General features: G+C 37.3%; 1 protein-coding gene across 6 annotated transcripts in view; it reads left to right on the plus strand.

Annotated features, from left to right (window-relative positions):
• EPHA5 (EPH receptor A5) overlaps nt 1-26,182 on the plus strand; it is a 306,886-nt gene that overhangs the window by 189,549 nt on the left and 91,155 nt on the right. For 5 of the 6 annotated variants that reach the window (XM_053607676.1, XM_053607677.1, XM_053607674.1 and 2 more), the window contains 2 exons: nt 18,645-18,769; nt 24,977-25,136. The exons of the other annotated variant lie outside the window; for it this stretch is intronic. In XM_053607676.1, the coding sequence (XP_053463651.1) occupies nt 18,645-18,769; nt 24,977-25,136 (285 nt within the window). The remainder of the gene's footprint in view (nt 1-18,644; nt 18,770-24,976; nt 25,137-26,182) is intronic. 6 annotated transcript variants of the gene reach the window in all.

Genomic DNA, 26,182 nt, shown 5'->3' on the forward strand with positions numbered 1-26,182 from the left:
ACTGTCTGTCTCTCTCTTTTTTGTTCTGTTCTGCAACTTATTCCTGTGGTCTCCCTGGTAGACTCTGGCATGTGTCCCTCAGAATTACAACTGATCTGTGCTTGTTTCTTCATTCTTTACCTTTTCTTCTAAAACTTCTCCATCAGGCGGCGCCTGTGGCTCAAGGAGTTGGGCGCCGGTCCCATATGCTGGAGGTGGCGGGTTCAAACCCAGCCCCGGCCTAAATAAATAAATAAATAAATAAAAAATAAATAAATAAAACTTCTCCATCTTTCTGAAACAATGTGGCATCTGGCGTCTCTGACAGTCACCCCGCTGCCTCTTCCTTCTGTGCAGACAAGGCTGTTCCCAGGCTGGGGCTGGACAGGACGAGCTGAGGTGTGAAATCATCTGGCAGCGAGAGAAAGGAGGTGGGACCAGAAGCAGGAGCTTAGGGAGGTGGGTGCAGGCAGCCAGGCAGGGGGCTTGAAATTTCTTTTTTTTTTTTTTTAATTAAATCATAGCTGTGTACATTAATGCGATCATGGGGCACCATACACTGGTTTTATAGACCATTTGACCTATTTTCATCACACTGGTTAACATAGCCTTCCTGGCATTTTCTTAGTTATTGTGTTAAGATATTTATATTCTACATTTATGGCAGCAACTCTCCGTGAGAGGGTGTTGAACTGTTGAGTAAGATTTCAAGACCCTGAGAAATGCAGGCGTCATAACACAGGCGAGGAAAGATGAAAAACAGCTCGCTAGAAATTACCTGGTGGGCATGCATGATCAATTTAGTTTGGGATTAATTTAATATTTTACTGTAGAGGGCATGATGACCTTGAGGCTTTCCACTGGGTAGGCTCTAATTTATCACAAGAAAATGAGAGATGTTCTGGTGCAGTCTGAGCAGCATCACATTGGGTTGTGTTAAAAAAGGCAAAGCAGCCATGATCAAGGCCCATGTTATTTTTCTTTGGTCTTTTAAAATTTAACAATGTTCTGGTTTCTGAACATCTTAATTTGGTCTGCTGAACTCCTTTCATCCCAGATATGCGGCAGACTTTTAAAGAGGTATCTTTTTGCTTTACTATTTTCTTGGTGGTAATGAATGTAGACGAGATAGCAGGTCTGCACTAGACAAGCCACACACACACACTTCTATATATATCTGTCTGTCGTGGCCTGGGTCTAATCTCATCCTCATTTACAAAGCCCGTCCTACATTGATCTTATCGTAATGTTTATCTTCAATGCCTTCAATACAAAGAGGACAGCCCTTGAAACATTATTTTTTATTTATTTGTTTTTTGAGATAGAGCCTCAAGCTGTCACCCTAGGCAGAGTGCTGTGGCATCACAGCTCACAGCAACCTCCAACTCCTGGGCTGAAGCAAATCTCCTGCCTCCATCTCCCAATGAGCTGGGACTACAGGTGCCTGCCACAACGCCCAGCTATTTTTGGGTTGTAGTTGTCATTGTTGTATGGTGGGCCCAGGCTGGATTCGAACCCACCAGCTCAGGTGTATGTGGCTGGCGCTTTAGCTGCTTGAGCCACAGGTGCCGAGCCACCTTTAAACATCTTTACAGGTTACCACTTTTTGTGATTTTACTAATTTTCCTTGGTGAAAGGCCCTCTCTTTCTTTTTCTGTCTCCTTGTGCTCTCCTTGGTTTGCCAGCTGAAACCCTGTCTCCAGCAGCCCACTCTGATCTCATTTCCTTTGGATTTCTGCAGATATTCTCATTGGTATTTAGCAGGTTTGCCTTTACCGTCCTGCCCCCAGAACCAACAGGCCGCTCAGCACTGGGGATCACAACCCTTTACCACGTGGGGCCCATGTGTCCATGCACAACTGTTTGCGTTAGGATCTGGGATGTAAAATTGTAGAAGTCTGGTCACTGTCTTCAAAAGTTTATAATCTCTTTAGAGATACTTATATACACCAAAAAAAAAAAAGTCACCAGGACAGCGATGACACGATGCCAACTAACCGGATGGTAGAGTCAGTTATCCCACCTTGCCTGGTTCCCGCCACTGGATGAACGGAGTCCAGAGTCACACGCCGATATCCTGGCCAACATAAATGCACCAGGGTACACTCTAAGGGATATCAAAGATATTACTGTGATCTTAGAACTATTGTTTCGCAAAATAGAGTTCTAATAATTAGACTGGGCCTTAGAATATTTTGCTGGGTATTTGTGTATATTTTAAAATTAATCCTGGACTTTACCTAGATGATATTTAGATTCTACCTTTATTAAATAGGGAAACTGTTTATGTCATTGAAGTCATTTTTAGGTAAACAAAATGTTACAGATGTAGAGCATGTGTTAACAATAAATACCACACCATGTTTTATTATTTTTTTACATATGCATGTGTTTATTAAGTTTCCATTTTTTGCCTTCACAAAATTAAAAAAGGCTTAAAATGTAATAACAATAACAATGTTTAAGATAAGGACTAGAAACAAAAATCTTGTAAAGAATGAATGGATATAAATACATTCTGAAAACAGACGATTGCTGCATCGAAATACTAAGCAATAGTAATAATAATAATAATGCGAAGAAAGTAACATTCACATTGTCAAATAAGAGTATGTCTATTATAGAATGCTTTGGCTCTGAGGTTCAGTATGGAGTCTTCAGTTAACTTCTTATTATTTTTTTTTAGTCTCAAAAAATAGAGTGTTTTTTGAGACTAAAACACTCACGATGTTTTGAGAGTCTCAGAAACACTGTGTTTTTAATGAACTAGAAGAATCTGCTTCTTTACTCAATAGCACCTGATATTTCTTTATTTTGCGTAAGTTTAGATACTTAACAATCTATATGTGATGCTTTGAGTTGGTGAAAGTTATATACGTATGTAAGTGTCACCACACTCCATCTCCCCGGGCAGTAACTTGACTAGACACCACGTTACATCACTATGTGTGGAGTCATTGAGTGAACAGCCTTGAGCATCAGACATTCCTGAGTTTAAATCTCAACTCCTCCGTTCATGAACTGTAGGTATATAAAACAGATTGGCACAAAATAACCGTGTATATTTACACATGTATTTATGCGTCATACCTGAATGTATATGTTAGTTCATTTACTTTCTTTATATAAAAATAAGGTACAATTTACACCAGGCAATAGGAGGAAATGATGACTGATAGATTAATGTCAAAAGAAAAAAAGGAAAAATAAGTGGATTAATTGAAAAAGGGAACATAACACAGCAATCTAGGCTGGTGCGATGGTTCTCAGCTAGCGTTTCACAGGTAATCGTGAAGGCTTTTTCAATTTACCCCCTTTTGGTTTTTTAAATACAAGATTATCTACAAGTAAAGTAGCATTTGTCAGTTTTATCTATCGATTTTGAAAAAGCAGGATTCCATTATGCTTTTAATGATGATATTACATCTTCACTCCTGGTGAGAAATCTTGCCCCTGCCCTGTTTCACTGGCTTCTCAATGCAGCGGGTGGTTTTGTCCTGGGCACATCACTGCTCCCCGCCGTGGTTACAAGGTAGAATAGATCTCTCTTGTACTCAAGAGTGGTATAGTCTAAAGTGTCAAAAAATAGACAACTAATATTCATAAATAGAAGTAAAAGACAACTTAAAAATTTTTTTTTCAAAAAAAAAGAACTTAACTGATGACTCCATACTGAACCTCAGAGTCAAAGCATTCTATGATACACATACTCTTATTTGATAATGTGAATGTTACTTTCTTTTGCATCATTATTATTATTGCTTAATATTTTTATGAAGCAATCGTCTGATTTCTTTTCTGAATATATTTATCTTCATTCTTTACAAGGTTTTTGTTTCTAGTCCTTATCTTAAACATTGTTATTGTTGTTAAATTTTAAGCCTTTTTAATTTTGTGAAGGCAAAAAGTGGAAACCTAATTATCACATGTATATGTAAAAAAAAAAAAAGAAAGTAAAGGAATGGTATAGTCTGGGTGCAGCAGATAGATTTTTCAGAGGAATAGTCCAATTTTCTATATTTGTGGTATACAATACCTGTCCCAAACAATTAAATCTTAATATGCCTAGTTTTACAGCAATCGGCTTGGACGTGGGGAGTGGCTGATTTCAATAGCACAACTCACTGTCCCCTGATACAAGATAATTTTTCAGTAATCTTAGGAAAGGAGGGAGGGAGGGAGAGGGGTAAAAAAAGAGTTATTAGTAACACTGTTTCTTTTTTCTTCTCTCTGTGAGCCTCTTACACTTCAGGACAAGAGATAGTTTGCATTGGGGGGAACAGAATGTAATGGTAGAAATGAGAAAAAAGTTCACACCTGAGTGTTCAGATTCCTGCTGTGTCCTGCCAGAACACAATTGGTTAATCATTAATTGTGCAGTATCTACGTTCGTAAAATATACATAAAGTATAGAATATTTATGGCTATCTGTAACAAAATACTTGCCACAAATTGTTTAAATATGCATTTTTGAGGAGTAGAGAACAATGACTGTACATGTAAGAGCAGAGAATCCTTCTGAATCCCTCATTCTCTGACTGTTCTGTATGGCAGGAAGGTCATGCATTACACAGGTGCCGTGAGTGATTGTGAGTGATTGTGAGGGCGATTTAACTTAGGGCATTTCAGAAGATAAGTTTCAAGTTCTACAGTGCAGAAGTGTACAAGGGATCTCTCCTATATTCTAAATCTATCATCTAGATGTATTATGGTAGATGAAGTGGCCGTGAATGTTTCAAGTAACAGCTCAGTGTACGCACAATTATGTGTCATATGATGAGTACATTATAACAAAAAGTTGCCTAATATTTATTAAAGACTGTTGTTTACCTTTATTTCTTTATTTATTCAGTTTTATAAATGTAGGGCATATAAACGTTTCCTGTTACATAGATGAATTGTATGGTTGTGAAGTTAGGTTTTTTTTTGTTGTTGTTGTTGTTGTTTTGTTTTTTTGTGCCCATCACCCGAGCAGTGTACATTATATCCAACAAAGATTTTTTTTAAATCACTTATCCTCCAACCTTCCCTATTCTTCATTCCAGTGTTCTTTGTATGATCATATATACTCACGTCTTTTATCTCCCTTTTATAAATAGAACATATTTATTTATCCTTTCTTGAGATACTTCTCTTAGGATAACAGGTCTCCAATTCCATATAAGTTGCTACAAAAGATATCATTTAATTCCTTTTTATGGCCATGGAATACCACACACACACTGCTTTGAGGAATTTCCATCCTGGTTTTAGAGAGATTACACTGATTTAAACTCCCGCCAGCAGTGAATAAGCCTTCCCTTTTCACTGTAACAGCACCAGCATCTGTTGTTTTTGGAATTTTTTGTAGAGACAGAGTATCTGGGACTACAGGCGCCTGCCACAATGCCTGGCTATTTTTTGTTGCAGTTTGGCGGGGCCGGGATTGAACCCATCACCCTCAGTATATGGGACCAGCATCTTAGCGACTGAGCCACAGGTACCGCCCTGTTTTTGGAATTTTTAATATTATGTGGCCATTCTAACTGTGGTAATGTGGCATCTCATTATGATTTTAATTTGCATTTTCCTAAAAATTCATGAACTTTTTCATGTGTTTATCTTTTGAGAAAAAAATCTGTTTATGTATTTTGCCCATTTTTGAATGGGCTTTTTTATTGTTTACATTTTTTTTCCTGTGCCCAGATTTTATCAAAACACTAAGGAAATTGAACAATACCATGCTATTAAATAGTTAAAGGAAAAATGAGATAATCTGAATAATCTTTAGCATCATCTGATGAGAAATTACACATTAAGTATAACACATCTATTAGCAGCTATTCTTTCATTATTCTACGGAGTAATATATAAGGATTCAAAGTCTGAAGCAAGATTGTAATGGCTGTTAATTCCTGGTGGGCAAAACTTGGACAAATTACTTTGCTATACCTCAAAAAGGGATGATAATCATTTCTACTTCCTAGGACTATAAAGAAAATTGAATGAGGGAGGCACCTGTGGCTCCAGGAATAGGGTGCCGGCCCCGTATACTAGGGGTGGCAGGTTTAAGCCCAATCCCGGCCAAAATGGCAAAAAATAAAAATAATTTAAAAAAAAAGAAAATTGAATGAGTTTACGTATATAAAGTGCTTAGAATATAAAGTACTGGGCGCCTAATATTTAATATAAATATATACTGTTATAGTAGGCCAATTAAAATAACCCCTTTCTCCCCCTGTTCAAGCATGCGTGTGTTTGTTCATTCATTTAGCCAACACTTGTGAAGCTATTCTGTCGGTAAAATTTAGCCTTCACTCTTTCTAATCACCGATTTTTACAAAATGTATCACCTTAGGCATTTGACCCCCAGGATTACGCCATTTTATTTACATTTTCTGCAAATATGAACACAAACCACTGTTCCAATGGAGTAAAAAATGTGGAGCTTCTCCCATTTAAACTTCCAATGACAAACAGTGCTGTATTTTTTTGGCTTTTAAATTCACTCTGTGGAATTTCAAAATTATCTTTTACTTTTATTTATAAATAGTAGTTGTCTATTTTTTGAGACTTAAAAAAATAATAACAAGACGTTAACTGATGACTCCATACTGAATCTCAGAGTCAAAGCATTCTATAGTAGACATACTCTTATTTGCCAATGTGAATGTTACTTTCTTTGCATTATTATTATTATTATTATTGTTGCTTAATATTTCGGTGTAGCAATTGTCTGATTCCTTTTCTGAATGTATTTATGTTCGTTCGTTCTTTATGAGGTTTTTGTTTCTAGTTCTTATCGTAAACATTGTTATTGTTATTAAATTTTGTTTTTAATTTTGTGAAGGCAAAAGAATGGAAATAAATACATGTATATGTAAAAATAAAAATAAAAATTCAAATTCACTCTGTGGGATCCTCTGAGTAGTAAATAGATTTAAATGCAATTTAAATATGCGATATTTCCCACAACTTGGAGATAATATGGTTTGGTTCCCTAAAAATAGTCCCATGGTAACAGCTGAGGAATTAAATATCTGATAACACCACTAATTTGGAAGAGAATGCTCTAATTTGGCTTTCTTCTGGACTTCAAAGGTTGTAATCATTAATCCTATATTTTCTTTACTTCCAGGCTGCCATTTTGCCACTAGGAATTATGCTATTTATAGTTTTGTGATTGGGATACTTACGATAGCAGCTGAAAGCTCCGGGGTTATTCTCTAGTTATAAAGTTTAATTTTGTGTGTCTACTGCCCAAACTTCAGACTTTATAGGAATCTTGGCAGATGGCTTCAGAGAGAATATATTTAGGGAAAGAAGATGGAATAACTCTGAATTTTAATAGTGTGATAGGAATCCAGTCTTGTCCTTTACAGAATGAATGGATAAGCATTAACTTATTATTATCACAATTCCTGGTCAATCAAGGGATTCCTCTTTGTAGGTAGCTATGTAAGATGAAGACCAGTGGGAAATGGGAGCAAAAAACAAGTAGTTGTCCGTATTTATGATGTATTTGTTTTGTTTTCAAAATGCTGGATTAGATTAATTTGGGTGAAAATTTTGAAGTAATTAAGAATTGAATTGGTTCCTACTTTATGGCTTAGTTGCTTTTAGAGGCTTATCATGCAATTAATAAGATCTTATATGATGTGGATTTGTAGGAGGATTTAAAAAATTAAAGTTTTAATTATTTAAAAAAAAGAACATAAGCTATGAAAATGTGTTTTTAGACCTAATTGCTGCTTGTCCTTCTATAAAATAATTGTCATAGTCCATAACCATAACTGAGTTTTAATATTGATAAGACAATATTAAAAATTGTGTATGGGACTGTATTCCCTTGACTACAGTGTAACTGAATATACTATGTTGACTAATGTTTCCAATTATTTGTTACATAGACTCATTTTCATTATTTGTTAGATAGACTCATTTTAAAGGTTACTTTGAAAATTACTAACATTTTGTTTCTCATAAAATGGTTATTGTGGTTAAGATGAAATAATTGTTGAGACTAAGTCCACTGTGTCTATTAAAAATTCTATGATAGGGAAATAAGTAATAAATGGAAAACAAATTCTAGCCTAATTTATTTGTTGTAGGATTAATTTTGCTCTTCAGAAAGAGGCGTGTTGTCATTTTATACCTCGTTATGTTTAATATTTGGTATTGTAATTTCACTGTTGTTTTGCCGAATGGTGTGGTGAGTGTAAAAGTCAGTGATACAGTTCTGTATTTTTATTATTATCATTTTTTTCTCCTAAGTAGCATCATCATATATGTGACTTTACAATAATATTTGAAAAATATGGCTTAATACTAGTAAGCAAAACATCAAAAATTACTTCTTTGCAATTAAGTTCCTTTTATTTCCTGCTGAATCCATTACTTTTCAATATTTTATAATTTTCGAGTCTTTGAAATAAACTATACCTATTGAGACACTTCCGTTCATAGGTTCTTTCTGTTAAAAAAAGGCATCTCTCCAGAGCTACTGACCGTTTAGGCCAAGTTTTTATGAAATGGCCATTTTAAAACTTCACTGGGATCATATATCAAAAGACCCAGCTGCAGGGGTCTAAGGTGGTGTGGTTGTAGGTTTTTGTCTGAATGAGAAGATAGAAGTTTTATTTGACAACAAAACCTCCAAAGTGCCTTATTTTCTTTTGTGACAGGTCCCAGGTGTGTTGAGAATGAACAGCAGTTTTGTCCTGGCTCTGGTTATACCAAATGGCAACAGAGTCAGAAGGATACATTGATTATATAATAAGCATATATTTGTATTCTATTTCTATCTTATGTAAATACAGGTGGCCATAAAGTCTGTGTGCTATTTAAAATAGTTAAATTGCACACAAAATGTATGGCCACCCTGTATACAAAATATGATCTATTTATTTAGGGAGACGTATATATAATAAAATATCTGCCTCATTTAACATGTATATAATTTTAAACATGTTTATATGATAATTCAGCAATTGCAATTCTCATTTACTTTAGGAAATCTACTTTCTCATTTTCTTACTTTGAATTGATAGATGTGTACTCTAAAATAAATAAAGCAAAGTAATTAGATATTTCCATTGAACTAGCTCTAAAAGGTGAACCTGGCTGTTTCTCTCTGTTGATGTTCTATGTAGATAACACGAGTGACGATAAATGGATTGAATTTAAGTTTTATATTCTCCCATAATGCAATTTCTCTGAATTTTCTACAGCTATATCTCAGTGTTATAGATTAGTTAGAGCTTTTCTTTTTTTTTTCTTCCTTCTCTCTTTCCCGCCTTTGTTTAGAGGCTCATCAGAGCTGTTAGATCTATACCCACACTTTCTGTGTCACCATTTCAAATGTCTATTGTTTAGTGAGAGAATATATCAAAAAAGTTTTCATGATTAGTTAACTTATTTATATATAATTCTGTTCTATATATGTACATATACATACATAATATTTAAAAGATTTTCAGTTACAGATAATTACGGCTATAGAGTATGAACTTAGCTAAAAGTCACTTAACTCCCAATTCCTTGTTTACTCTTTACCCCAGAAATCTCTAGATTTCGTTCAAATGCTTCGATAACATTGTTTATTTTTTCTAATATCCCCATCATTTTAATATGTATATTATAGGTGTATCCAACATAGACTGAATTTCCATATAGTTACACCTACTTCTTTCTTTCCATTTTTTTTTTTTTAAGAGACAGTCTCATTCTCTTGTAGACTGTCATAAGTAGACTACACTGGTGTCATCACAGCTCACAGCAACCTCAAACAACTTCTGGGCTCCAGTGAATCCTCCTGCTTCAGCCTCCCAAGTAGCTGGGACGGCAGGCGCCCCGTGACGCCCAACTAGTTCTTTTTATTTTTAGTAGAGATGAGGGTTTCAGTCTTGCTCAGGCTGGTCTCCAACTCCTGAGTTACACCTTTATTGTGCCAAAAATAAGTGGAAGGTTGTCCTTTTGAGGACAAATTATATCCTGGAATTAAACAAGTATTTAGATGGAGATGTTGAGCACCACTGTTGAAGTGGAAAGTTACAGGTACGTAAGGTGAAGAGGGTAGAATGGTTCACGTGATCACTGATGTGAGTTGAAAATTATAAAGATCATACACTCTACATCCTTTCTAAGCTGGAAAAATAATTTGTGCAAATTAGAAAAATTAATTCTGTGTATCAGGAATTTTCGGGGCTCCTGAGCTATAGCAGTGGATGGAGAGGGGAAGGACTTCCACACAGAGGCCATGCTCCTGGAGGGAATATAAACAGCTGAGCAAAGAAATGAACATGTAATTTTTTTTTCTTCAGTTTTTGGCCGGGGCTGGGTTTGAACCCGCCACCTCTGGCCTATGGGGCCGGCGCCCTACTCCTTTGAGCCACAGGCACTGCCCTAAATGAACATGTAATTTTAACAGTGTTGTTAGGAAGAAAAATAAGGGATGGTAGATAGCCACAGTGTCCATTCTAAAAAAGACAACTTGATTTTATTTCACTTTACTTTTTGCAGTTTTTATTTATTTATTTTTTTGGCCGGGGTCAGGGCCGGGTTTGAACCCGCCGCCTCTGGTTTATGGGGCCAGTGCCCTACTCCTTTGAGCCACAGGCACTGCCTAATACAACCTGCTTTTTTTTTTTTTATTGTTGGGGATTCATTGAGGGTACAATAAGCCAGTTACACTGATTACAATTGTTAGGTAAAGTCCCTCTTGCAATCATGTCTTGCCCCCATAAAGTGTGACACACACTAAGGCCCCACCCCCCTCCCTCCATCCCTCTTTCTGCTTCCCCCCCATAACCTTAATTGTCATTAATTGTCCTCATATCAAGATTGAGTACATAGGATTCATGCTTCTCCATTCTTGTGATGCTTTACTAAGAATAATGTCTTCCACTTCCATCCAGGTTAATACGAAGGATGTAAAGTCTCCATTTTTTTTAATGGCTGAATAGTATTCCATGGTATACATATACCACAGCTTGTTAATCCATTCCTGGGTTGGTGGGCATTTAGGCTGTTTCCACATTTTGGCGATTGTAAATTGAGCTGCAATAAACAGTCTAGTACAAGTGTCCTTATGATAAAAGGATTTTTTTCCTTCTGGGTAGATGCCCAGCAATGGGATTGCAGGATCAAATGGGAGGTCTAGCTTGAGTGCTTTGAGGTTTCTCCATACTTCCTTCCAGAAAGGTTGTACTAGTTTAATACAACCTGCTTTTAAAGGCCTGAGTAGAGTGAGCAGGGATTCATGTGAAGATCTCGGAGAACATTCTGCACATAGAAACTGAAGTGTAAGGGTCCCACGGCCGGAAAATTTAGAGTGTTGAAGAAACAGAAGGTGACGCCTATGAAAGGGAAAATGACAGGGGAGGAGATGAGTCAGAAGGTTTAAACAGAGGCAAAGTACGCGTGGCTGCTACACCACGGGGCGTTTTTTTGAGCAGAACAGTGATGTGACCACATTATGGTATGGACAATAATACAGTGGGTGCTTTTAGAACAAATCCCTAAAAATCTAGGAGGTTTAAAGGAAATATTCTAATTAAAAGAAAAATCACAGTGTCTTCAATGAGGATGCAAGTTAAGTTAAGCAAGTACATGAAGAAATTTTCAGAAAACCCCACTAAAGACTAAACAAGCAGTAAGAGACTAAGCCAGACCTAAGAGTTTTCTAATTATATAGAGATTATAATCTGTCAGATTAAACAAGGTTACGAAAGAAATGAGCAAACAAAGAATTTTACCGGAAAGTAGTGGAGAATCAAGACACACCGAATATAAGCAGAAATCATTTCGAATGGAGAAAAGCAAACGTAGTCACAAGCACCCGGTGACGGGCAAAAAGTGAGTCAATTGTTCAAGACAGCGGCAGTTCAGGAAACCTCCACGCTCAACACTTCCAGTCTCAGGCTTCTACGTTTGTATTATTTCTTTTTAGAGAAAAATGCACCCTGGTATGATTTTCCTTTATGTATTTCCTCAATTACTGATAAAATGATTCCATAATAGTCATTCTTTAAAAATCCAGAAGCCTTGGTCATGTTCTGACCTGTTGAGTCTGAGATTCAAGTTGAAGTTTTTGGAATAATGTTCTGGCCTCAACCCACCTGGATAACAAGGAATGCTTTTGTGTGACAAATTGTGCATGGCTGTGAGCAGCGGCTTTTTGCTGGCAGGTATTGACTGTCCAGTTGGCCAAACTTTCTTGTATGGAATCAAGTTAAAGATACATGTATTTTTAAAAGTTATGTTTAAGTGGACGAATGCCTTACTCACGTGTAAGGACTCTTGAAGGAAGGTAAAAAGAAGTGATGGAGTTCTGAGTGGCGCCTGTGGCTCAAAGGAGTAGGGTGCCGGCCCCATATTCTGGAGGTAGTGGGTTCAAACCCAGCCCCGGCCAAAAACTGAAAAAAAAAAAAAAAAAAAGAAGAAGAAGAAGTGACCAAGTTCTAAACATTGAAGAACTGTCACAGAGTACCATATTATCTTCTCAGTGTTTCGAGAGTTAAAATATGAGTACATAAATCAAATGTACAGAGATATGGTTATCTGTCTTTTAAATGCAAGTAACCATATATAATTCATTTGATTATGATTCAAATATAATTGAATCATGATCTATATAATTTATTTTTGTCTACAGAAGCAGCATTGGCTACAGAAATGAATAAATGTTATTTTATTTTATTTAATTTTTCAATAAATGATATTTTCTTATTCCATATACTCCAATCAAAGTTCATATTTTCATCGTGTTCACTTTCTTTCTTTCTTTCGTTTTTTTAAGAGATAGAGTTTTAATTTATCGCCCCTGGTAGAGTGCCATGGCATCACAGTTCACAGCAACCTCCAGCTCTTGGGCTTAAGCGATTCTCCTGCCTCAGCCTCCTGAGTAGCTGGGACTACAGGCACCCACTACAATACCCGGCTATTTTTGTTGTTGTTGTTGCAGTTTGGCAGGGGCTGGGTTCGAACCTACCACCTTTGGTAGATGGGGCTAGTGCCCCACCCTCTGAGCCACAGGCGCCGTCCAATGTTCACTCTCTTTTAAAGAATAAGGAAGACATTATTCTATGCCAAGTTTATCTATTTGTCCTTTAATTCACATTGAAAAGCTCAACACTATTTGCTTATTACCAAAATCAAAAAAGCTTACCCGTGACCATTTATAAATGTAGAGTTGTGAAGTCCATTGGAGGGAGTAAATATTTTGCCAAGTTCACAAAAGAGGCTAAAAGATTATTTTGACTAATGAAGGATGAAATGGTTTAGGACATATGGAGAAGCCATTATTGAACTCTTTTAAATAATTTTCTAACATTTTATAATCGATATTACAAATAGCATTTTTTGGTATTATCCTCGTACTTCAAATGGTACATATGAATCAGATGTCAATGTCAGAAGAAAATAGTACATTTATATATTTTATCTATTCCAAGATTCCAAAATATATTCATAAAAGTTCAGTCACTTAAACAGGGTCACACAGAAATGCCTGGCTGCTAAAATATTTGAAGCCAATTTTGTCTGACTTCAAAGTTATATGTGCCGTGGCATTCCTTTACATTTTGAGATACCATCATTTCTATACTTGAAAACTGGCGGTGCATGGGGCTCAAGTAGGGTACTTGAGTAGGGTACTTTCCCCATATACCAGAGGTGGCAGGTTCAAACCCGGCCCCAGCCAAAAACTGCAAAAAAAAAAAAAAAGAGTAAGGAGGACATTTCATTTTATACATCAGAGAGCAAGATTTTGTATAACATTGTTTCTCCCATTAGGTTGTTAAAGATTTCTACATTATATAAGTCTCAATAATCCAAACAGGCATAGATTAACAATTCTGAAACCATTAGAGACAAGTACTGGAATTGAACAGTTATGTAACTGGATGGCATGATGGGAGCCACTGCTGGAGACGGGAAGTCACAGACCAGTAAGAAGAAGAGTCTGGAAGGGTCCACGTGATAACTGACCAGAACTGGAAACATTCATGTCTATTCATGTCTATGAATAGGTGTAAATGGTTGTATAATACAGGTACAGAGGTGCACAAGTTAAAATGCTCACATTCATTTACTTGTTCTATTAGCTGAGAGGCCCTAGAAGCACTGTCCTCTCAGTGGCGGGGAACATGCCCAACATCCAGGTCTTCTCTGTAATGTCATCCTCCAATAAAAGAAACAAGTGCATCTTGGAGAAATGCCTGAGTCTAGGGCTGGTGTGGTGGGTAAACAAGATGAGCCTGGAGTGTCTGGTCTCCTGATGTCAAGAAGTAAGAAAGTGATGTAGAAAACAGCAGACCCACCTCCTGTGATGGGGGTTGTGGACCTCTGAAAGAGTTTTCAGTGGCCAAAGAATTAATAATCTGAGTAGCAGAATAAAGTATTACATTATAAACGAAAGTATTAAGAAATCCCCGAGCCTATGCTGACATAGATAAATTATTAAATAAATTTTAAAATGAGGAAGAATAGACAAATTCTCCATGAAGAAGAATGTCCAATAATTTAATGTCTGTGTTGATATTTATTTGATATCTTCACTTTTAAATGGTTGATTGTGTTATTAAATAACTAAGTTCTAAGATAAAGCACAAATCCAAAAGCAATGTAATTTGTGTACCCATGATGAGTCAAACTCAATTTTGAAGGGTGTGTGATGATGCTGATGTGTGTATTTGTCATCTGCTCATTCAGTTATGCATCATTCAACAACTTTTTATACACAAAGTAATGTTATCAGGGTGGCGCCTGTGGCTCAAAAGAGTAGGGTGCCGGCCCCATAGACCAGAGGTGGTGGGTTCAAACTCGGCCCGGGCCAAAAAGCTGCCAAAAAAAAAAAAGTGATGTTGTCATCCTGGAAAATAGAGCAGTGACCTAAGGCTGTTCAGTTTCTCCCTTCATGGGTCTTACATGTTAAATATAGTTTGTGAAAAGAAAATTACCATACCATCATTTCATGAGATGAAAACGGACAACTGTATCAGAAATACATTGACCTAAAAAAGAATGATTTCACTGTAGGAAAAGTGAGTAAAAAACTTTAAAGACCTGGTCTTTATCTGGATTTTTATAATGTATAGAAGCATTTTTATAAATGCATAGAAGTAATGAGAAAGAAAGTATGATGTATGATTCAAGATTCAGCAGAACTTCCATAGCTGACCACCTCCCTACACTGACCACTTCCTTAAGTTGACTTATTTCTTATGGATAACACAGGCCCCACATGTATGTGTCAGCACAGCAGGCCTGGTTCCTTATGCTGACCACCTGTCTATGTTGGCCAGTTTGTTCAAGTATGGTGGGTGATCAAGTTATAGAGATTCTACTGTAATTGATAGAAATATTCACTACTTAAAATCGGTCTCATTTATTTTTGTTGCTGTGCTGTGACTGCCTTTGGGGTCTTCATAAATTCTTTTCCTAAGTTGGTATCTATAAGAGTTTTTCCAGTCTATCCTTCTAGAGGTCTTACAATTTCTTGCCTTAGGTTTGAGTCTGTTATCCACTCTGAGTTAACTTTTGTGAGTGTTGAGAGGTAAAGATCCTATTTCTGACTTTTATATGTGCTCATCAAGTTTCCCAGCACCATTTGTTGAATAAGGATTATTTTTCCCAGTGTAAAATAATCTTTGCTTCGTCAAAGATCAGAGGGCGATATGGGGATGGTTTCGTACCTGGATTTTCTATTTATATCTACTGGTCTATGTTTCTGTTTTTGTTCATGCTGTTTTGGTGATGATAGCCTTGTAGTATAGCTTGCAGTCTGGAATAGTCATGCCTCCAAATTTGTCCTTTTTTGCTTAAGGTTGCTTTGGCTATTCAGGGTCTTTTCTGGTTCTATACAAAGCATAAAAATCATTTTTTCTAGCATTGATATTTTAATGGGGAGTGCATTGAATCTGTCATTGCTTTGGATAATATAGATACTTTAACAATGTTGATTTTGCCAATCCACAAGCGTGATGTTTTCCCATTTGTTTAGATCCTTGGTGATTTCCTTCCTCAGCACTTCCTAGTTCTCCCCATACAGATCTTTTGCCTCCCTCATCAGATATGTTCCTGGGTATTTTATTTTCTTTGTTGCTATTGGGAAAGGCATTGAGTCTCTGATTTGATTTTCAGCTTGACTGTTGTTGGTGTATAGGAATGCTACTGATTTGTGTACATGGATTTTGTAACCTGAGACGCTATTGAATTATTCATCAATTCCAGGAGTTCCTGGTGGAGTCTTTGGGGTTTTCTAGACATAAGATCATATTGTCAGCAAAGAGTGATATTTGACTTTTTCCCCCCTATTTGAATTCCTGTTGATTTCCTTCTCTGGTTAGGACTTCCAGCACTATGTTGAACAGAAATTAAAAGGCTTCTGTGCAGCTAAGGAAACAGTCAATAGATTTAATAGACAATCAGCAAAATGGGAGAAAATATCCAGTCAAGGGCTAATAACCAGAATCTACGAAGAACTTGAGCAAATTAGCAAGAAGACATCAAACAATTCCATTACAAAAAATGGGCAAAAGACACCAGCAAACGTTTTTCAAAAGTAGATAATGTCCAATAAACATATTAAACATACTTAGTGTCTCTAAATATCAGTGAATGTAAATCAAAACCACAATGAGATATCACCTAACCCCAGTGAAAATGACTTTTATCACAGTGTCCAAACACCAGATCCTGGCATTGATGCTTAGAGAAAGGGGCACTTATACTCTGCTGGTGGGACAGCAAATTAGTACAGCCCCCAGGGACAGCGGTGTGGAGCTGCCTCAAAGAACTCCAAGAAGACCTATCATTTGATCCAGAAATCCTATAACTGGACATTTATCCCAGGGGAAAAAAATTATTGCATAAAAAAGACACTTGCTTTTGAATGTTTATAGCGACAAAATTCACAATCACAAAGATGGGGAAACAAGCCAAGTGCCCATCCACATGTGATTAATAGAATGTGGTGTGTTTCCACCACGGAGTAACTGCTCAGCTGTAAGAAAATGGGGAACTAAGAATGCCTTTTGTAACAACCTGGGTGGGAAGGGAGACCATCCTCCTAAGGGAAGTATCACAAGAACGGAAAAACAAACACCGCATGGGCTCACTTTTAAATGAGAAGCAAAGGATCATCATACCTGTGCACATATGGTGGTAAAATTCCGTGGAGACAGAGCAGGTGGAAGGGGCGGGAGACAATGGGTGAATTCACGCCTAACAGGTCAATGTTCACCGTCTGGGGATGGCTACGGTGATAACCTCAACTCAAACTGTACAAAAGGAACGCACGGAGCCAAATGTGTGCACTGCTCCAGCATTCTGAGAAAAGTAAAGTAAAAGAAAAAATGACATTCATTACTGAACAAAATACATTACAAAAATCCACTGATTTCCTGAATTGTCTATTACTGTTTCTTCTTGTAAATTTCCTCTTTTGCTGCAACCATACAATGAATTAGGGGTCCCATAGCTCACATCTGTATGTTGCCTCATTTTCTGAACATTTTTCCTAACTCAGACCATCTCAACAGATTGATAACATGACTTTGACTCAAGTAGCCAAATGCTTTGTGCACTAAAATATCCGAACAGATACGTAATATTTCAATTTTTATTGAAATAGTTTAATAGACACTATGCCAAATAGAAATGAAGACCCAAGTGTTTATGATTTTGAATGAAATAACTGGGCAAAATGGAAATGAAGGAAATGTTTCTTCTAGCTGTTATGAAGATATACCACCTATTTAATGAGGTTTTTTTTTTTTTTTTTTTTGTAGAGACAGAGTCTCACTGTACCGCCCTCGGGTAGAGTGCCGTGGTGTCACACGGCTCACAGCAACCTCCAGCTCTTGGGCTTACGCGATTCTCTTGCCTCAGCCTCCCGAGCAGCTGGGACTACAGGCGCCCGCCACAACGCCCGGCTATTTTTTTGTTGCAGTTTGGCCGGGGCTGGGTTTGAACCTGCCACCCTCGGTATATGGGGCTGGCGCCCTACTCAGTGAGCCACAGGCGCCCCCCTTTAATGAGGTTTTTTAAAGAAAGCCCCTACTATATTTAATATATGATTAGTGAATGTTGCACCTGTGTAATCTAAAAAATAATGAATTATTGAAGAGTCTTAATTTTGTGGAGCTAGAATAATGTTATGTCTTCATGGTCTGTCAGTATAAGGGAATATACAATGCAGAGTCCATGTGTTTTAGGAACATAGAAGAAAATAAGGTCACCAAGGATACTTTTATTCTATAAAATACAAAATCATTTGTACTTCTAAGCTATACGGACAAAATGTGGACTCCATCTTATCATGAGAAATGATGCCCCATGAATATATCAATGTACACAGCTATGATTTAATAAAAAAAATTTATATTTGAAATAATTAAAAAAATAAATAAATAAATAAAAATAGAAAAAAAAGATAATCCTCAGGATATTTAGCTGATTTATATTTGTAAAAACTCTACACTCTTTATCATATTATAGAGAGAAAGTAAAATTGCTACAAGTTAAAAGAAAATATAATTGTTTGGTATTTTTGTCATGATGCAACAATACATTCTAAGAATGTGAATATATATGTGAAAATATATAAATAAAAATACACAGAGAAGGGTCTAATTTCCAGTCCTTGTGATTCATGCTACTTTTACATTTATATTATTTTTCAGCCCCTTCGCCAGTCACCAATGTGAAAAAGGGGAAGATTGGAAAAAACAGCATCTCTTTGTCTTGGCAAGAACCCGATCGCCCCAATGGGATCATCCTGGAGTATGAAATCAAATACTTTGAAAAGGTAAGATGAACAGAATAAAGATACCCTTCCCTTCCTTTTTGTTCCATTTTAGCAACTGCAATTATCCAATTTGTTGAAGAGGATGCTGCAATTTTATGTGTGAATCAATGAGAATTGATTCTACGGTCGTGACTGTGGAGGCCGGAGTGTGCGGGGAGCTCTCTGTGCTTTACCAGCCTGGAGATTGCCCTGAAGTCTAAGTTGGTTTAACTGTGTTCACAACATTAAAAGATGAAGTCATAGGATGTTTGAAAGTGTTTGCAATGTGCTAGAGGAAACCACGTGAGCTGATGCCCATTAACTCAGTATAACACTTACAAGGGAGATGCCAGAATCAAAATTCATGTATACCATGTAATTTGTAAAGATGTTTAAGGATCTAACACTGTGGCATAAACTTCATGTTCAAATTTGAGAGTGCAAAATCAGAAATGCATGTCCCTATTTCTTTTTATTTATTTCTTTTTTTACATATACATGTGTTATTGGGTTTCCACTTTTTGCCTTCACAGAATTAAAAAGGCTTAAAATTTAATAACAATAACAATGTTTAAGGTAAGGGCTAGAAACAAAAACCTCGTAAACAACAAATGAAGATAAATACGTTCAGAAAAGAAATCAGACCATTGCTGCATTGAAATATTAAGCAATAATAATAATAATAATGCAAAGAAAGTAACATTCACATTGTCAGATAAGAGTATGTCTATTATAGAATGCTTTGACTCTGAGGTTCAGTGTGGAGTCATCAGTTAACTTCTTCTTATTATTATTTTTTTCCAAAGTCTCAAAAAATAGACAACTAGTATTTATAACATGCCCCTGTTTCTTGTATTTTCTTGACTGACTTGGTTCCCTGAGCTGTCTCTTAAAACCATTTTCACGTATGTATATTTACCTTAATGGCTGTTGAGATCTAATGGTAATACACGTCTCTTTAACTCTCTCAAAGCCACAACCAAGTGAGTTTTGATGAAGGAATCAAACAGATGGAAGTTAAAGAAGAGCTTATAGGCTGGTGCAACGGCTCATGCCTGTAATCCCAGCACTCTGGGAGGCCGAGGCAGGTGGATCTCTTGAGCTCGGGAGTTTGAAAGCAGCCTGAGCAAGAACAAGGCCCTGTCTCTCCTATAAATAGAAAAACTATCCAGATATGATGGCAGGGGCCCTATAGTCCCAGCTACTCAGGAGGCTGAGGCAGGAGGATCCTTGAAGCTCAAGAGTTGGAGGTTTCTGTGAGCTATGACACCACAGCACTCTACCCAGGGGGACAGAGGTGAGACACTTGTCTCCAAAAAAAAAAAAAAAAAAGAGCTTAAAATTTCTGAAGCTGGGCTGGAGTATGGGAAAACAAAGAGACATGGGTGCCCCAACCAGCCTGCAATTCAGGGGTAGGAGACCCCAAGCCAGAAGCCCTGGCCTCGGGTTGTAGAAAAGGAAGACAGCTGTAGTGGAAGCAAGCAGACCCCAAAGGAGAGAGGAGGGCCAGCCGATTCACACAGTTGCTTCCCCACACTCACAGAGGCATCACTCCTCTTCTTTAAGGTTCCCTGTTCTCAGGGAAGCAGGAAGCGATAAGGGCAAAATCTCACTTTATAACAACTCAAAGATTGCCCAGGCTGGGACACTGGGAAAGAAAAAAGGAGAAAAACGGGTTTGTCTAATCATCATCAGTAAAAAATGCTAATGACTTACTCATGGCAATTACTTCAAAATCAAAGACTCTATCTATGTGTATAGATTTATAAAAAGTTTAGGGAAAGAAATTGAACATTAATTTGCCGTTTATTACAGGTATTTTTTTAAATTTGCTTTTCTGTTTCTTGATTCAACTTTTTCCTGTACAAGGATTAAACAGCAGAAAGAAAAGGAATTGAAGGTTATCTATTTCTAATTTGTGGCTTTGGGATGTTTCTACAATGTTCATGTATTGATTTTATAAATAAGCAATTTGCACTTTCAAAATAGTTATCTTTCGGGGAATGATGTGCTGATAGCCTTACAAACAGCTGTTGACTCTTTTGGGAACACAAATGATGATACTTAATGAGATATTTCGTATAAAATATGTTGTCAAATACATTAGTTGTGAAGAAGGTTCTAGAACACCTCTGAGGCAAAGTTATGTTGGGATACGGGTTAAAGAATTTATTGTCAACAAAAAAGCAGTTACTCACGTGGTCTGTTGTGACATTAATATTCCTCGCTGATTCCTGTTTCTCTGAGATCAGTAATCAAAAACAGCACTGCACATTCCAGATGTCTACAATTTAAACACATGCTATATCCAAAAGTAATTTCTACCATTAAAGTTCACATTCTTCATTCAAGTTTCGTAAACCTTTATTACTCTATACTAATGCAAAGTTGTGTAGACTTATATAAATATATACAAACACATGCCAAATTCTGTTGTACACATTCTAAGTCTCCAAATTTTCTTTGCGAGTAATATTGACTTTAAAAGATGTTGAGGGCAGTGCCTGTGGCTCAGCGACTAGGGTGCCAGCCCCATACACCGAAGGTGGTGGGTTCAAACCCAGCCCTGGCCAAAAACTGCAAACAAAATTAAAAAAAAAAAAAAAAAAAAAGGACGGTGAGCTTTTATTCCATGTGTGGAGGATGCATTGTGATAGGCCCAGAGCTCCTTTTGAACCGTCAGAGTGACACCACCCTCTTGCTGGGTGGCTTTTGGCCAAACAGGTGGCAGAGCTGTCCAGGGCACAGGCACGCACCCGCTGGCATGTTGGCCTGCGATTGCCCTGCTCTGATAGAGGTCACCAGGCTCCTCTGCTCCCGCATGACGATGGGCCCACTGCCATCTCTTAATTAGAGGCAGAGCCTGCGCCAGCTGGCGCCTTCTGCCCAGGCCCCCTCGCCGCGTGTGAGCAGGGTTTGCTTGTGAGCAGGGTTTGCTAAGCAGCTGGGGAATGCAGCTCATTTGCTCAGCTGGAGCAGGAAGGCAGCGAGAGCCACTACCCTGACCCAAAGCTTGGCAGCCAGGCGGTCGTGGGCATCGGAGAGGTGGACTAGGGTTTGCCATCTGAAATTGTGATGTGAGAGCAATTTAAAGGGATAGAGCAGAAAAATTTTGGAAAATACCTTAGATCACTTACAGTGTCTATTGTTATGTATTGGTTTTGATCTGTAGTTAAAGGCTTTACTAAATTATCTTCAATTATGCAGTATTAGCTAACTCAGAGAGACGATGTGTAATGAAACCCCAGATAAGAAGCAGCTGAGACACGGCAATGTTAATTATTCATTGGACGTGAGGCTGCGGAAGGTGACGGCCCCAACACTAGGCCACACGTCATCTCAGGGACCAGCATTTCGGTTCTGTTGTGTATTGTTTTTTTCCTTTTTGGCAAAAATATCAATTTTTAATATTTTTCAAAATGTATTTGTTGTACCCGTGATAGAATGAATCTACAAACACGTAAGCTTTTAAAAATTGTTTTGTATCTTACTTTTCAAGAGAAGAATTGACCACCATGTTATAGCATTGAGTGCACCAAATACAGCTAGAATCTGTTCTACAGATACTGTGCTCGGTACTGTGTGTATGACTCCACCTCTTCCCAATAGTATTGATAAATAACTTTATCTTCGTAACTACATTTGTGTACCCACATTTACTCACTTATTTAACGACACGATAGAATTCTAACTCTGTTGTTTTATGTGCTTTAAAAACATTCTCCGTTTACATTGTAAATGTTAACATTTTATGTAAAAATCCTGATTATATTAAGTACATCAGAATCTCGTACTTTAATTTTGGTTATATTTTTTCTCTAAGTTAAGCCCCCTTTACTTTTTTTTGCTTCTTTTTTTTTTTTTTTTATTAAATCATAGCTGTGTCCATTAATGCAATTACGGGGTACAATGTGCTGCTTTTATATACAATTTGAAATACTTTCATCAAAATGGTAACATAGCCTTTACTGCATTTTCATCTTTTTTTTTCTTTTTTTTTAATAGAGAGAAAGTCTCACTTTATTTCCCTGAATAGAGTGCTGTGGCATCACAGCTCACAGCAACCTCCAACTCCTGGGCTTAGGCGATTCTCTTGCCTCAGCCTCCCGAGCCTTTACCGCATTTTCTTAGTTATACTGTGTTAAGACAGCTTTAAACAAACAAAAATAATATCAGCAAAGACACTTAATCATTTCTTATTGAAAGTCACAGCTGCAATCATAGCCAAACCGGAAAATATAATATTATTGGTAAACAATGTTACTTACTCTCAACAATATTGAGAAATAACAGTATCATTGGGTTTATTTAGTAACAAACAGCCACTATCAGAACAATCAGTAACTGTCATAGTTATAGAAGATATTTATAATTTCTAAAGGGAAACATGAAGTAATTACTTGTTATTCCTGGAAAATCGATCATATAGAAGGTGTAATAGGGTAAATAAAAGAATAAACACTTGGGAAGCTGAGGCCTAAGCCCAAGAGCTGGAAATTGCTGTGAGCTCTGATGCTACGGCACTCTACCAAGGGTGACAAAGTGAGACTCTGTCTCTAAAAAATAAAAAATAAAAAAAAAGAATAAATGCTTGTGAATGAAGAAAGTGCCTGGTATTACTTGGCAAACTTTTATAGGATTTACTTACCTACTTTGAATGCTTCACAAAACTCTGATAAAATTTCATAGATCTTTTAAAGATTAGTCACTTTGGCTTGGCGCCCGTAGCACAGTGATTACGGTGCCAGCCACATACACGGAGGGTGGTGGGTTTGAACCCATCCTGTACCAGCTAAACAATGACAACTGCAAACAAAAAATAGCCAGGTGTTGTGGTGGGCATCATAGTCCCAGCTACTTGGGAGGCTGAGGCAAGAGAATCGCTTAAGCCCAAGAGTTTGAGGTCGCTGTGAGCTGTAACGCCACAGCACTCTACCAAGGTACGACAGCTTATGACTCTGTCTCAAAAAAAAAAAAAAAAGGATAGTCACTTAAATTAATCTGCACGTTAAAAAACTAAAGATCAATCATTCTCCTATAATGAGTCAGAAAACCTGATATTTGGTTTAGAAATTGGACCACACCCATATAGAAACAAATGTGTTTCCCCTTCATGCCGAGGTAATGATATATGTTTAGACATCAACGTGTGAGCGGTGAGTTGCTCTGTAAGAAGAATGTGGGTAGGTCGTATATTGTAGGAAATCTAGAAGGTGGTGAAAAGTCAATTTGACATGGCAAATAATAAAGAGTTGAGAATATTTAAAATAATAATCATGAAAATTAAACATGCATTGTAGTCTGTTGGGTGTTTCCGTAATGCATTAAGGGTTCCCTTGCTGCTTCTCTGAGGAAGCTCATGCTAAAGCTCATGGTTTCCTCAGGCTAAAGAAAGTTCCCTGTGGAATTTTCTACTCCAATTTTACCGATCTGGAAACTGAATGTGGAAGGAAATGTGGACATGCTGTGTTTTAGCACAGGATTGCAGTGTCCGTCCCAAGTCAACACGCTGCCTTCCAGGAGACGATGGGAAGACGCGGGGTGAAGATGGACTTCTGCTAGCAGACTAGGTGGGGACAGCGTCTCCTCTGCTCAGTTTCCAAGTTTATCCTTCCTAAACCATCTCCGTCCACTGCTTACCTAGCTCCCCCTAACATAGGAAATTCTAAGAAGAAAAGCTCTTCTCACAGCATTTTTGTTTTTAATGCTTCCTGTTTAACTTTATTTAATTAGAATTAAAGTTCTCCAGGGAAGGAGGAATGTCTTCTCCCAAGACTTTTATTAACTACCATTAGAAGTCGAATTCACCAAAGATTTAAAGCGTAAGTCTTCCCTCACCTTCTGTGTGAGATGGCCCACTTTCCTTATGTATAGTCAGGTTGTTAAAACTTACCTGAGGAAAGCCAATAGCAGCAGCACAAGTCTGTAAAATAATCAATCTCTTGCCAAACTGTCTTATAAAAGTCTTACAAATTCATTTTTGCCAAAGGCAAATAGGGTGGGTGGGTAGACAGCTATGCCACCACCTGAGTTCTAGAAAAATCTTTAAGCTTTTGTACAAATAGCACAGAGGATACATAGGATTTTTTTCTGAATTTCACTGTATTTGTCTTAACAGAGCATCCACTGCCCTCTGGGTTCTTATCTGATCTATGCTTCTGAGTTTTGCTGTCATTAGTAACATATATATGTTGACTTTTTTTATTATATGTACACGTGCACTTGAAGGACCAAGAGACCAGCTACACAATTATCAAATCGAAGGAGACCAGCATCACTGCAGAGGGCTTGAAGCCGGCCTCCGTGTACATCTTCCAAATTCGAGCTCGAACCGCAGCCGGCTATGGTGTCTTCAGTCGAAGATTTGAGTTTGAAACCACCCCTGTGTGTAAGTCATTTTAATTACTGTCAACTCAGGTCTCTGTAATGGTTACCAGGAGAGGGTCAGTGGATCAGTACCCAGTCTGGACCCTCCGTCCATCTCTGTCTCCCTCGGTCTCCCAGGCAGGACCCCTCCTGGGTAGGATGCACCTGTCACCTGTCAGGCTGTCACAGAGCCAGGGGGTTAACACATTGGTCCCTGCTCCTCACTGTGTTTAGGCTTACTAGGAGACCGCGCAAGGGGTGGGGGTCCTTCAGGAATGTTTAAACTTGTTTTAAACACTTTCTTCCCAATGCTGCTATACTTTATGGAGTTATTACCATTTACTTTTTACTTCTTTTGTTGAACTCTGCTACCAGAAAACTCCACAGGGAACTTTCTTTAGCATTAAGTTTGTCAAGGTAATGGTGCTCTCAAGAACCAGTCTGATTTCTTAAAAAAATAAAATAAAATAAATCTCTGGCACTATCTCCGAGTACAGAATCTGGAAATATTTCTGGAACATCATTTTTGCACAATTATTCCCCTTAAAATATATAACTTTAGCTTCCATAAAATACTAAAATTACATACTTGTTCCAAAGTAAGCACTTTGAAAGCAGAATTAGAAGACAGAAGTTTGCCTTGTTTGTGGAGGGAAGAATCAAAATTATTCATCTTTTACGAAAAAATAGACATGAAATGTGTGTTTGTTTCCTCTTTAAATCAAGTTACATAAGAATTTGTGATTTTAAAATTAAGAAAATAAAATGCTCATTTTTTTGAAAGACAACAAAATGAGAGCTTAGTTATCAGATTTACTTTGTTATAGTTAGAATTATTAAATTAAAATTTCAGTGAAACTACATAATATGGCCCTTTAGAAAACCAGCATATATTTTTGTTATAGCCTGCTTAACTGAATTATTTAGGAAGTAATTTTTATTACTTAGATATATCTAAGTGTCACTTCATGGATTTTTTATAAAGACACCATTGTAAAAAAATGATAAATTATTTTCTTTCTCAGCAAAGGAAAATTCTACAACTGCAGTTAAAGCTACTTGAATTTG

Source organism: Nycticebus coucang, chromosome 10 (assembly GCF_027406575.1).
Source record: "Nycticebus coucang isolate mNycCou1 chromosome 10, mNycCou1.pri, whole genome shotgun sequence".
Lineage (NCBI taxonomy): Eukaryota > Metazoa > Chordata > Mammalia > Primates > Lorisidae > Nycticebus > Nycticebus coucang.